This window comes from Thermobia domestica, chromosome 12 (genome assembly GCF_964235325.1).
Source record: "Thermobia domestica chromosome 12, izTheDome1.hap1.1, whole genome shotgun sequence".
Lineage (NCBI taxonomy): Eukaryota > Metazoa > Arthropoda > Insecta > Zygentoma > Lepismatidae > Thermobia > Thermobia domestica.
Genome location: NC_137465.1, coordinates 226,993,051 through 227,008,016, shown reverse-complemented (window position 1 = coordinate 227,008,016; position 14,966 = coordinate 226,993,051). Strand labels below are relative to the sequence as shown.

The 14,966-nt window shown below is 36.1% G+C and overlaps 1 protein-coding gene across 9 annotated transcripts in view; it reads right to left on the bottom strand.

The window, feature by feature from the left end:
• The window catches only part of LOC145667074 (dedicator of cytokinesis protein 1-like), a 172,607-nt gene that overhangs the window by 117,505 nt on the left and 40,136 nt on the right, over positions 1-14,966 (bottom strand). For all 9 annotated transcript variants that reach the window (XM_081734781.1, XM_081734782.1, XM_081734783.1 and 6 more), the window contains exons 7-11: positions 13,261-13,496; positions 10,451-10,580; positions 8,174-8,380; positions 3,472-3,629; positions 570-687 (exon numbers count right to left, since the gene is read on the bottom strand). In XM_081734781.1, the coding sequence (XP_081590907.1) occupies positions 570-687; positions 3,472-3,629; positions 8,174-8,380; positions 10,451-10,580; positions 13,261-13,496 (849 nt within the window). The remainder of the gene's footprint in view (positions 1-569; positions 688-3,471; positions 3,630-8,173; positions 8,381-10,450; positions 10,581-13,260; positions 13,497-14,966) is intronic.

Genomic DNA, 14,966 nt, shown 5'->3' with positions numbered 1-14,966 from the left:
TCATTCAGCAAGGAAGTGCTTTGAAAGAAATCCATCAGAATAGACTGTAAGTACTACCATTTTTAAATTACAAGCCCAGTCTTAAAACTTTCCAATCACACCTCGTACACTACAAAACCAATCATTTCACATTAAAAGAAAAGAAAAGAAAGAAACAGAAAAGGAAAAAAAGAAAACACTCTGACCTAGCAACCCATAAAAGGTTATAAACGGACGGCAAGACTGTATTTAGTTGGATGAAATGCAGACCCTCTTAATTTAATGAGTTATCCAATTACCTCACGATCCTAGAGCACCACCAACAATTACGTGTTCCTAACAGGAATGGAGCCGGAAACTTGCACTTCAAAGACACGTCACTCAGTTATATATAAAAGGATCATAAATTAGGAAATGTTACGAGCTAAATGAAGGTCCATAATAGTAATCAAGTAAATGAAGAGTAGATTCCTTCAGACATATAGTTTCACGAACATATCTTAAGCATTAGAGAAACGTAACATACAGTAATATTATTATAAACACTATTATACTACTGTTGCCCTATCTTCCGGCGACATTATTCATACCTTATATACAAGAAGTTCGTGCTGTGTATCACATAACGTTGTTCCATTCTCCTGCATAAGTTTCACGTATGACAAGGCAAATGGCTTCTCCGATTTATCTTTGGCTTCATTGGACGACCTGGAAAAGCATAAGATAGAACTTTCAGTTTTCAAACATATTAAATACAGATTACCTCATACTTATCTTATTAAATTTTATATCTAGTTTAAGTAAAGATATACATAGAAGTTCATAAGAAGAAGAAAATGTGTGTTTAAATACAAGAAAGTCAACAGCTTTAAACACTAAAAGTATACAGGGTGTTTCAAAACGAATGACCTGATCTTAATGATAAAAATTGATTGTTACAGAATTTGGAATACCGAAAAAGCTAGTTAGATTAATTAAGTTATCTTTAAATAAATCCCAAAGTAAAGTCCGGGTAGGAAAATTTTTGTCCACGAGCTTTCACGTTGAAAATGGCCTGAAACAAGGAGATGCGTTGCCGCCATTATTATTCAACTTTGTCCTGGAATACGCTATAAGGAAAATCAAAGATAGCAATCGGGGCCTAGAGTTGAACGGTGTTCACTAGGTTATGGCGTATGGTGATGATGTAAATTTAATAGGGGATGATAGGAGAACAATAGAAAGAAATGCAGAGGTCGTATTAAAGGCTTATAGGGAGATGGGTTTAGAAGTAAATGCAGAGAAAACTAAATACATGAAAGTACGTCGGGACCGTAATGCTGCAAATTATGGATGCGTTAAAATATTAAACAGTACTTTTGATAAAGTGGATATTTTCAAATATCTAGGATCAATATTAACAGGCGAATATCATATTCACGAAGAAATTAAACGTTGACTAAAAGCAGGGAATTCATGTTATTATTCAGTTCAAAATCTCTTGTCGCGAATTCTGTCGAGGAATTTGAAATACCAGGAGGAATTATTCATGCCTGTTGTTCTATATAGTTGCGAAACATAGTTGCTTACTCTGAGGGAAGAATATAGACTGAAAGTATTTGAGAACAAGATCCTGAGACGAATATTCGAACCCAAGAAGAACGGGAATAGGGAATGGCGGAAACTCCATATCGAGGAACTACATAATTTATACAGTTTACCAAACATTGTTAGGGTCATCAAGTCTAAGAGGCTTAGGTGGGCAGGTGATGTAGCCAGGATGGAAGAAAGTAGAAACGCTCTCACAAAGTCTTGACTGGAAAACAGTCGGAAAACGACCATTAGGAAGACCTAGGCGCAGATGGGAGGACAATATTAAAATGGATCTCGCAGAAATAGAAATACAAAGTAGAAACTGGATCCAGTTGGCTAAGGATAGAAGTCAGTGGAGAGCTTTTGTGAAGGCGGCATTGTACCTCCGGGTTCCATTGGCCATATAGTTAGTTAGTTAGTTAGTTATATGTAACGATAAAAACATACTACAAAGGTGGGATGAATTGCAAAATACTCACAAAGCCTTCAAGTTTGAGCTATGCTATTCTCTGCTTGCGCGGCGAGTAGACTTTCACGGACTCTGTTCAAACGTTTGCCGAATTGTTTCCACCATTTTATTGGATGTACAAGGCCGACCTGGACTCTTAACTTTGCACAAGCATCCTGTCTCTTCAAATTGGCGATACCAACGACGAATGTTTTTGGGTGCAGGCGGATCTATGTCGAAACGCCGACGAAAAGCGCGCTGGACCGAAATCACTGACTCAGTCTTCGCAAATTGCAGCACACAAAACGCCTTCTATTGAGCGGACGCCATCTTACTTCTGGCTGACTGTAAACTAAGAAGACACACTGACTAATATCTAGCGACGATTTTCTGAAACTAGGCCACGCCCACTCAAACAACACGATTTCCTTACCGGCACGTCCCATGTTTCCGAGGTCATTCTTTCTGAAACACGGTGCATTTTATAAACTCAATTATGTCAAGTAACTTTCAAGTTATAAAGTTTGTACCACGTTTGGCAAACAATACACAAATTTAAAGATTCTTAAAATATGTAAGAAATGGAAACATGTGAAAAAAGTAGCAATCTTTACAGCTGAAAAAAAAAAAAAAAAAAAAAACAGAACAGTGTTTGAAATACCATAGATATTTTATACCACAGATGTTTTATCTCTCTTCAGGGACCATAGAGGTGAGTAAAAAATGTATATGTACATTCTTCGAACGAGAAGATCCGAGCGTATGCATTTGAAAATGAAAATAAAAGTAGTTACGAACAAGAAATAGCACAAGAATTTAGCTTTTAATATTGAATGTTTCGGTATCAAAGTATGTAAGAGTGAAGAAAAAGGAGACTAAAAAAAAATATATATCATTATATATAGTTTGACATTTTAGTCCATTGGTTCTTGTGCTAGAAACTATGAAGGAAGACATGTGGCCAAGTCAAAATCTGAGTGAGTATCTAGAGAGGAAAAAACAGTACAGAAAGAATATTACCGAAGAGTTTGTAGGTGCAACAGCTGTAAATACATTAATGGAGAATGTGAAAGTAGCGAAATAATAAGAAAAAGTTATTTGAATGGAGGTACAGTGAAAAGAAGACAGAGTGAGTGAAGAAAATTGGAACTATATTACACAAAAGATGGACCTAATGAATAAACTTATAAACTACTTTTACCTAATATTTATATTATAAATACATTTGGAACATGAGATCTCTTGAGAGACCATTTAATGTTATCCAATTGAGGTAATTTTTCTCATGGGCTCGGAACCATTTTAGAAGATGACGATAAAAAAAAAAAAAAAAAGCTATAAATATATATTACCTATAAAAAACCTATAAATAATTAAATAGTGAAAACATAATCACACACACTATAACGGATTTCGCTAAAACGTGGAGAAAGCAAGAAAGAAAGAATGGAAGTTATGCCAAAATATATTACCTATGTTTAAACGTAAATTTTAGGTGGCTCCCTTTGAATTCGTCTATCGGTATGGCAACTTTAAATATTTCGTTCCACTTTGGTTTATCTTCATGGTAATATATTACAGATCTATACTCATTCAAAGGTTCTACTCCACCCCCCATCATTATCACACCCTGAAACATAATAAATAATACAACATTATTTACAAATATATTACAAAAATAATAATAATAAGATACAATATTAGCATATTTGCTTTCCAAATTATAAAACTACCAGTCAATATTTTTAAGACGCAACTCATCATTACATTACCAAGGTATCATTACCATGTACATTATCAGGATGAAGCAAGAAAAAAAATCTAAAGGAATCTATATATATATATATAAGCCTGAGTGAGAGAGTGACTGAAAGATCAACGCTCAGGCCAAACTGCTTAAGGTTAGTGTAAAGGAACAAGTTTTGCCGATAGATGTCACTACAGTCTTTGTATCTCTCCCATGTATTTTTACCTTTCACGAAAATTCACAATTTCTTTTACAAATTTCAACCTAGAGACTTGAAATTTTTAGAGAAGGAATTTCGTAACTTATTAAAGGGAACAATCCGTGCCGATTTTTTATTTAGAATTTTCTTCATTGTTGAAACAGTTCGATTGTTAAAGGTTTGGATATCCATTTCAACAATCAAGTCATTTCAACAATGAAGAAAATTCTAAATAAAAAATCGGCACGGATTGTTCCCTTTAATAGGTTACGACGCTCCTTCTCTAAAAATTTCAAGTCTCTAGGTTGAAATTTGTAACAGAAATTGTGAATTTTCGTGAAAGGTAAAAATACATGGGAGAGATACAAAGACTGTAGTGACATCTATCGGCAAAACTTGTCCCTTTAAACCAACTTTAAGCCAGAATCTTGAAAGAAAGGAAAATATCAGAAGCAAAAGATGGCCATATCTCGATATACCTAAACGTTCGAGGCATAAAAATTGGTATTTGGGCTTTTCGTCCAAAATAATTAAAGACGTGTTACAGCGTTTCCTCACGTTTCTCTCAGAAGGGTGGGGGTTGCAATTGTTATAATATGATGGACATATCTCGAAATCCATTAACATTAAGGACATGTTATACTGCGTCCAGTAAGAGAACGTCTCTGACAGCTCGCAGTGGCATTGCCACTACTCGCGTGTCAAGGTTTTTTTCGGTGCAACTGTAGTGGCAATTTAATTAATGGTATAAGACAGAGTGATTGTGGTTGGTAACACTGGTATCAAAGTAGGGGCTGCAATGTCCCACCGCATGTGGTAAGAAACGTCAGAGACCATCTGTTGTTGGCCGTGCTATAGGAATATGAAACTTCATATATAAATCCTTTATTCAAAACAAGTGGGCATATACCAAAGCGTTTCCAGAAATTCCGCTTTGAACGAGAGAAGGGAGCAATTTCTAATTTCTTTTTCCATATATAAAAAGATGACAGGCTGTCAGTCTCATCATCAGGGGAAAATAGGTGAACTATTTGAAAAGAATTTTTGAACACTTGGACCGACATTGGTTTTTATCTTTTCACTTTGATTTAAATGCATATTCTACGGAAAAAAAAAGATTTAAGTTTTTTGCAAAGAATAATGCCATGAACGTATCCTTGCCGTGAGAAGAACAGAAGCAAATGCTGAAATATGAGGTGCGAGGCGGTAGGCTAAGCAAATGCAGGAGTCTGAGGACAATAAGAGAATAAAAGTATACCGTTTCAATTTCATGTCAAACGCTAGTTATGGAACTCAAGATAAGTTAATTGCAGTCATCTTAATTGTAATATTTCTAGCTGTTTTCTCACTTGCCTATATAAATACCTTTCTTATATAATTTTACGTGTTAGTTTTACATCTTTTTTGCCTTTTAACTAGTACAGCCGTTAACCTACGATTCCATCTTATACTGATTTTTCTCATAATTGGCCTTTCTGCGTTTGTTAAGATACTACAAGAGATTGACAAATTATTTGGATCAGTGATGACCATTTTATAATGCAATGCGGCCCAGGACGAAAACAACACCATTAATGGAGGCTATTTTCCTTGCCCACCTCTGAAGCGATGGTACGCTGATATGTGCGTTAGTCGTAAATTTTCTGAGTTTTTGTTTTCTACGTATCCTCCTTGTTTCATGCGTCTAAACCAGCCATGTGCAACAGCCACTTCACCTGACCCGTTATTGAAAATGTTTATCTTATGTTATCTCTTAAACCAGGGGTTCTCAATCTTTTCCACTGGCGTACTACCGAAGCATATTAATTATTACTTCCATAAGCTGTATGTACCAACAACAGTGGTTTGCGTACCACTGTATATCACAGGTTGAGAAACTCTGTTTTAAATTGATTTGAAAGATTTCCCTGAATAACTGACGTCCACCTTGAAAATATCCTTTGTGTTGGAACATTTAGTGTACTACCGAACATTGACAGAATATGAAGGATAAAGATTTCCACTGAAATGGTGTATAAAAAGATTTTTCCTATTTTCTTTAGTAAGTAAATATTTTGCTTACCGTTATAACAGTTTCTATGTTCCAATGATCTTAGTGTACGACGAACGTATTCCTCTACTGAATATGCCTATTCAATTCTTGTGAAGATATTACACATTATCTTGTATGACCCTCGATGAGAATAAGTCCTCTGTGATTGACTACTTACTGTTCCAACTTACACATGCCTAGTCTAGACCAATTACGCCTCAGCTACGTACATTTGAAAGTAACTCAACATAAACTACATATTTCTAAAAAATCAGCCCGGTGCAAATGTAAAATGTGCTTGGTAATCAAAAGTAAAAGAAAATATTTTCTCAATTAAAAAGTTATGCCTCGATTCAGGAGGTATATTATGATGATGAACCATACTTTCCTCTTACACAAAGGGTTGGAAAAAGATCCATGGGCCTCCATTTGGTCATCACTTATTAGGTATTAGTCATACAGATATTCATTTGGTTGTTTCTTCAAATCTGATCCTGCATAATGATAACTGTAGTGATATATCTTGATATTATAATATTATAGATTCTAAGAATGCAGAATGCAGTAATGCAGAATTATACAGTAGTATAACTATTAAACACTAAAATGTTTTATTTCAAGACAAATCTTTTCTGATAACAGTTGTAACTAACAAAATCGGAAACCGTAGTCACACTTAAAACCGAAAAAAAATGCATACAACAAAAGTATTAGGAATTCTGAATAGATTACTGTTGTTAATAAATTTTGTAACCCCCGTGTGATGCATTTTATCATCTTTGAGAATAATATACTATACAGTAAAGCATCGATTACCCGTGAAATTGGATGGCAAGGGCACCGCGGATAGCGAAAATCGCGGAGAACCTGAAAAAAAGACTAAAAATGAGGTGCAAAAATATATATATACATAAAAATACAGTACGTATTTCAACATGAAAACAATGTTTTATTGTTTGTATTGCTCGGATCATCAAGGTCAGTGATCAGAGAATTTGAAAGCCATGACCAAAACAAAAGAGAAAGAGCCTGCCACTCATCCACGAATTCCGAGAAGGCCTACAGGAATACGATGCACAGTAAACCTATCACTAATTTTCGACCTTCGCACTCTAGTGCATATTGTATTTTACCGGTTGTCGGCTGAGATTTTTTTTTCCCAAAGGTTCGTAATTAATCCGCCAGTGGTTGCCCGCGGACTCTTTACTTCGCAGTGAACAATGCATGTAATTTACTACCACGTAAATCACATTTTCGAATTCTCGTTTTCATACCTTACAACAATCAGCTTCTGCTTATCAGAAATGAAATGAAATCTTTAAGTTTTACGTCCCACGATTATGCCCGCGAGGCTAAAGGAGACGGTGGTGATGAGAAATGAATGAAACGATAGAATGAAGAAAGTGGGACGAAACGGGAGAACCCCTAGAAAACACATGCACACGTTCTGCTTATCACTTCTTCGAGTTGCACTTCGAAACGTGCACTATTGTTGGAAATATTGATTTTTACAATGAAATTTAGTTTTATATTTTAGAACAATTTATTTTTATTTTAGAACATACAGTACTTATTTGCATGTAGAATGTCAGTTCATAACGACTACTTATAAAAAAAATAATTCAGCGCGACTGCAGAAAGGTCAAAAATTCTTTTCGCGGCACTCGCGGACAATTGAGACTTTACTGTACTTGCGTTTCTCAAATTGTGGTCTGAGGACTACAAGTGGTCCTCTTAGATTGAGCATAGTCCAAAAGAAAAGACAGAAAAAAAAAATAAAATTCAAGTTAATTGCGTTATCACACATTATAGCTGATAATCTCAAACAGGTATAGATTAAACAATTTAATAATGTATTATTACACAAATTCTAATGGTTTATATATACCGGTATACAGATTTATTGTTATGAAATATTCCTGATAGCCTTCAATTCTTAAAAAACTAATTATTTTCTTGTATAATGCTAATATATGTACGTATATGCTCAAAGCATTAAATTTACATTCGAAGGGAACAGAGCAGGTTAGTGTGACTGATAAAAGTGGTCTCTACTTGGAAAAAAAATCAGAAATGTTGTGCTGTACAACACAATACATCGAAAATTGATGAACATATCTACAAAAGCCATAGAAACTTTTGTTAAAAGAATCACAGTTTACCACTGACAGAACCATTCCTTTCTAATGTACTTACTGGTATTGGTTGTCCTTTCTCGTTACAAACCCGCACTGTAACTTCTACATTCTTATCAGCAGTTTTATTCCCTTTAGAAAATTCTCCTCCTATTAAAGTCAGGTACAAATCATTTCGCACATCACCTGGCAATATCACTTCCGGGAATCCCATTTTTCGTGCTATTGCAACGTTTCCCAAAACTAAATGAGGATTCTCTTCTCGAACCTAAAACAAAAAACATTTTTCTATATACAGCATTTTTTTCTACATTTTGCTTCTGTGTATCGAATTGCTAGACTAATTGTATTTTGCATAGCAATGTGTATGTTTCCTATTCAATTTCGAGCAAAAGAAAATAATAGTTATTTCACTAAATTTACGAAACAGAAGTTCAGTCAAATTATTATACTTATACTAGCAGCGTTCACCCCGCTTCGCTGCGGTCACCCCGGAACGCAATAAACTTTGTTACTTAGATAATTTTTACTTTTTCGCTTTCAAGTGATATGATAAAAACCATAGAAGATTGCAGTAAATCTTAACATTATATCGCCTGTCATTTATGTTAACCCGCCCCGCTTCGCTGCGGTCATCCCGGTGCTGGCATATTGTAAAAGTGTCTGTAAAAATAAGCAAATCAATTTAAAAATTTTAAACAGAAGATTCAAGCTATTTTCCGCTGTATATCGCCTGTCATTTATGTTAACCCGCCGAGTGACACGGTCATGCGGGTTGCATATAAATACGTTTATTTTTACCTATGATGAACTAATAACAAAGGATTTGTACGTTATGGACACTTGAATGGTCAATTATCTCAAGACACTGGTAATTAAAAATTAAAGTGATATGATAAAAACCATCTAGGGTCCAAATCCTAATAACCCCCCAAAAATGAAAGAAATTGGTTCAGCCGTATTAGCGTGATGAGCGGACAAAGGATTTTGTACGTTCTCTTTTATATATATAGATTTACTGATTTACGCAGTGCTTACTTCTATACATTTATTTTTTAAAACTCCTAATGCTAGGACAAGGCAAGGGATGACACTTGTTAATATATAGGATGTTTCAAAATAACACCGACAACCTTTGGGAGGTGGTTCCTGACACCAAGATAAGACAAAAAGTATAGACCAACCTGGGTGCACAAATGCTTTTTTTCGGAGTTATAGGCTGCCGAAAACATGAAAAAATGAACTTTGAAGGTCCATAGCTCCAAAACTGTGGAACCTACCGTAGTCGGGTCAAGACTTCACTTAGGAACTAATATATGTGCTAAAATACATGTTTCTGAATCATGCGGTACTCACGCAACAATTTTTACAGAGGGAGTTTTGCTACGGGCATATAATTTGGAGTACTCACCAACTACCTATATAAAAATTGTTGCGGAAGTACCGCAGGATTCTGAAACTTGGATAGGGCACATACTTGTTCCTAAGTGAAGTCTTGACCCGACTACTGTAGATCCCATAGTATCGGAGCTATGGACCTTTAGTGTTCATTTTTCATGTTTTCGGTAGCCTATAGCTCCGAAAGGGAGCACTTGTGTTGAGCTATACTTTTTATCTTATCTTGATGTCAGGAATCACCTCCCAAATGTTGTCTTTGTTGTTTTGAAACATTCTGTATATAGTATCTACTATGCGTAGGATACCACTTAATAATGGAATTTAAAAAAATAACAAAAAATGTTACTTTAATCATATTTTCATTTAAATAAAAGAACACAATACATACGACTCCATAATAGAGCTCACGTTGTAAATTATGTTTGATTCAAAATTGTAGTAACGAACTTTTCCCTTTTACTTTTTTACCATCTTTCCCTGTAAATAAGCACTAGGATATATATTTTTTTTTTCAGTATGCCTTACTCCAAGAATAAAAATACCTCTCAAGAAAACTTATTTTACGCGTTTCTCGTAATCAACACAGAGCACATTAGTAACGGTTACACTTCGAACTAGCAATGAAGAGTGTCTCCTGAAAATAAACTAGGATCCGAAACTATCACTCACTCCTTTAGGTTAACGTCCCACGACTATGCACCATGGTTAAGCGAGACAGTAATAATGAATGAGTTAGTGGAGTGAAGAGAGTGGGAAGAACAGAAGAAACGGTAAATCCCCAAGAAAACCCACACATACGGTGTTTGTCCGCCACAAAACCACTTAGCGTGAGCTAGACTCGAACCAGGAACCTCACATACCAGAGGTGAGATTTCTATTTAAGCCACCGGTTGTACTCAGGCTTTTATCTGAGGATGATTTCAAGGGTCTGAAATAATACCTGCTTCAAATCTCCATGCAGCAGCTTCAAACTAGTCCACAGTCCCTGTCCTTTATGATCTTTTTGAGTCACATCCTTAAGAGCTAGGATCTTCTTCAACGTTCCGTCTAAATTGTCCCTCTCCGCACATCTGTAATTAAGAAAAGAATATGTCAAGAGTTATATAAGAAAGCAAATATTGTTACCTGTTCTGATGTGTCGTGGAATTTATATTGTGTTCCTATACAGGGTTTTCATAAAATCTGGACGGATTTAATTTCTTTATTATTTTCATAAAAATGCTCATAATGAAATCAAATAAAGTGCAAACGGTAGCGGAAGGATTAAAGTTTTAGTTGGCAACACTGTTAGATAAGCGGCAACTCTGAACACGTTGAGAGAGGGAGAGGGAGGGCAAGGGTCAGTTTCTTACCAAATTCCATCCATTGTTGTTTTCATTGTTGTTTCCGGTCCATGGAACTCGGAATTCCACAGACAACCGTGTTTAAGATAGCCAAGAAGACGATCAAGGCCAAAGGTTACAAAATCAAGATAGTCCAGAATCTGCATGATGAAGATTTGAACATCCGGTTCAACTTCTGTGATGCCATGCTCAAGCAGTTGGAACATGGCGACGCGAATGTGTGGACGTAAATGGCGCCCAGTTGGAGGTGTGGTGGTGAATGAACTGACCTGGTGCAGATTACAGGTAAAAATTTAATCCTTCCGCTACCGTTTGCACTTTATTTGATGATAAGCGAATTAAATCCGTCCATACTTTATGAAAACTCTGTATTTCACAAACCTCACTGTTTGCTTAGGCTTTTTCTCTGGATTATTTCTTGAACAGCTCTACAGACAAGTTGCTCCTCTTGTATAATGGAAAACGGATAACTTCAGTTCTCGAAGTTAATATTACATAGACTAGTACACCTATCCTCTTCGATAACAATATTTGTACTTGTATATAAATTAGTGCGTTAAAATGAAAACGTTAATGACGTGAAGAGTGAATTTAAGTAACAACAACGAGCAAGAAGCGAAAAAAAGATGTAGTTATGCATGAAGATGTACTTAACTGCAACGACAGAAAGAGCTAGAAGAGATTAAATGTGTCAGTTGATCTCTTTAATTGTAAAGTTCTATTACAGATATTATTATTATTCCTTGCCCATTTGTTTTCCCTTTAGATTTTTCCAAATATCCTAGCTGCTGGATACCTTTGTTTCCTATGACTGCAACTCACAACACAACGCGTTACTACACCATGAATAAAAACGCCTTTTGTAATCACGAGAAGAATGTACGTTTGAAAGCTCATCTTCATTAAAAAGCAGACGTAGGTTGTCCCATACAAAACTTCGCTTATCTGTACAGCAGTAACTAATACACACGAGGAAGTATACAAAAGAAACCGAACTTTTTTTCTTTTTTTAACGTATTTATTCACATTTTAAGCACAAACCTTCAATCCCTTCAAAGTACTCCCCACTTGCACTAATACACCTGTCTAATCTTTTATTCCAGTTTTCAAGACATTAATCTTTTGTGATGCTCGACAGCGCCTCGGTCGTTTTATTCTTCATCTCAGCAACATCAGCAAAACGCTTTTATGTCTCTTTTCATTCTCAAAAAGTATGAATCATTTCGGGACTCTTCTTTTAAAGCACAGCATGCTTCCACCTTGGATTTGTTTGACAGTCAGTAGTCGTGGTACGAATTTGGCAGCCACCTTTTTCATTCCCAAATTTTGTCAAAATTAGCTGCACTGAATTCCAAGTCACTTCCCGACAGCTCCACAATTTCTTCAATGGTCCTTAGTCGATCTTCGTTGATGATTGCACGAATTTTTTTCCACATTTTCATTGTTCGGGCCGTGGAAGGACGACCAGAACGAAGTTTGTCATCAATTGATATTTCGCCACTTTTGAAACGGTAAAACCATTCAAAGACTTGAGTTTTCTCCATAGTATCGTTCTTGTACGTCGTTTTTAACATTTCAAGAGTTTCTGTTCCACTTCTTCCGAGCAAACACAGAATTTCACGAAAATCAGCCATTGCAAAAACGACGATCACACAAAACAGTTGTCACTATGAACTCTGCCGAAACTAGTCCTGATCTTCTTCAGCGAAGGCACTCGGCTTACTGACTCAGGAATGTTCGCTCTATGTGTACTCGCGGTACCGCGGTACTACAAAAGCTCTGCCCACTAAAAACTAAGTTCGGTTTCTCTTGGGTACCCCTTCGTATATACTTATGGAACATATACGAGAAGAAGAAGAATTTTCTAAGGAATCTAACGTAACTAGATAATGTGTTATTGAGGAAGATACCAAGCCAAGAGCTTAAATTTCTAATTCAAACTGGATACAGGTTGGTACATTTTTATTCATTTAAGTAATTAATATACTTTATGAACCATGATTCTGTCTTATAATATAAAATAAGGTAGAGAACACTGTCACATACGCTAGTAAAAATTGGGTGGAAAAAACTTACAAAATATTTCGTGAACCCTCGAACACCGCTGGAATAAAATGAAATTGAACTTAGACCTACAATCCACAAATTTGCACTTCTGATACTTAATTACGATGATACTTGGTCAATAAAGAACTATAAACTACCTATAGAAGAATAACTAAAGAAAGCAGAGTTTACAGCGATACTAATATTTTAAAAAAAAAAAAAAAAAAGTATTACAAGAGAATGACTTGTCAATAATGTCAAAACAGTATTGCAAGTACTGAAGTTGAGTCAATAAAATCCAAAAAGGGAAAGATGGATAGACAGACAGACAGACAGATAGATAACAACAAGATGAACTTACTGTAAAAACGGAATAAAATGATGCTTCTCCTCGTCGCTTTCAATTTTCCCACATAAATAAAGTGTGACATCCATTGCCGCAACACCGAAAGGCCTCCGCATGCCCTCCGTTGGTGACTTCTTTGGTGCTTGAGAATTCCGTTTGTAATCTGTATCCTTTAATTCCATTGCGCCTACTCGGACTACGTAACACACTAGATACACTTTTTCGCGGCTGAGATCTCGGCTGCCCAAGTCCTGCAAGACATAACATCTCCTATTAATAGATATATAAACACAGACACACAGAAATGGATATTATACAGTTACGAATTCTTCTCAATGCAGTTCAACACTAATATTCGAGTCATTCATATACAGAAAAATAAAAGTGAACAAATTACTGTCGTGATTATTACTTAAATTGCTATCGTGAATACAGTTGACTCTTATTTCAGAATATATTTACTACTCAACTCCACTAACTTTGAGTGGCACCGCGTATTGTGCTGCCAAAATGACTTGAGCCGTGGCAAAAATGCGAACTAACGCTCACACCCTCACACATCCACGCGTTGAGCCAATAAGGGTTCAGCTGTTGCTAAGCGAGAGAAAGCGAGTGGAATTCTTCAGCCGATAGCAGCGCTTGCAACGGAAGACTAGGGATCAAGTCAATGAGGCATATCTTTAGCATAGTCGCTAACGCTCTCGCCTTCGGTACGAACGGTCCCAGGTTCGATTCCCGGTGGGGGCAATCGGTCGAAAAGTATAAAAAGCTTTTACAGGCCAGCCATCCTAAACGGTGTTTTCTTGGGTTTTCCTCATTCACATCATGCAAATGCCGGGTAGTGTCTAACTTATAGGTCCCACGCCGCTTCCTTCCTCCCCTTTCCCCGGATAGTGCTCTCGCCGAGGGACGTCATCTCTCATTGGTGACGTGTTGAATGGACATAGATACCGGAAACCCAGAAATCTAAAATCCTAACTTTGACAGGGAATCATACTTACGCACTGCTATTCACATGCAAAACACGGATGCGATATTTACAAATTTTCCTGTAACTGACACACATTTCAGATTAAGTAATCGAAACAAGAAATGATCTCGGAATTTTCCATTTACGATACTTAATGTTATTTGATCCCTGATATTATGGAATCACGAACATCCGTTGCTTTCAAATTATGTCTTTTAAGCATCTAACCACCAAATTAATGTATTTCCCCGGATGGTAAAATCAGAAGTCCGATTTTTTATATAAACACTGTTTTATATGAAAGACAAATTTTAAAGTTAATAGGTATGTAACATTCATGATCGTTCTTCTTTCATGATCTATCTTATCGGCCTGTGAACATGGAAAAATCGAAATCCACTGCTCTTTATCAGTGGTATTCAACTTCGAGTACGCGTATCCCCAGAAGTGCGCGATAACTTCTTAGGACGACGTATTATTTAAATCAGCCACGAATCGAGAAGATAGTGTGCAGAAAACACGCTCAGTTAACTCATTAATGGGTCAAAACATTTCAGTTCATAATATAACTTTATTCCATGTTAACTGTAACATCATCATTATCATCATCATAGGTATTGTGCCATTATTGGCATGTCATTTGCTGCAACTGGTCAAAACATTTCAGTTCATAATATAATTTTATTCCATGTTAGCTGTAACATCATTATCATCATCATAGGTATTGTGCTATTATTGGCAAGTCATTTGC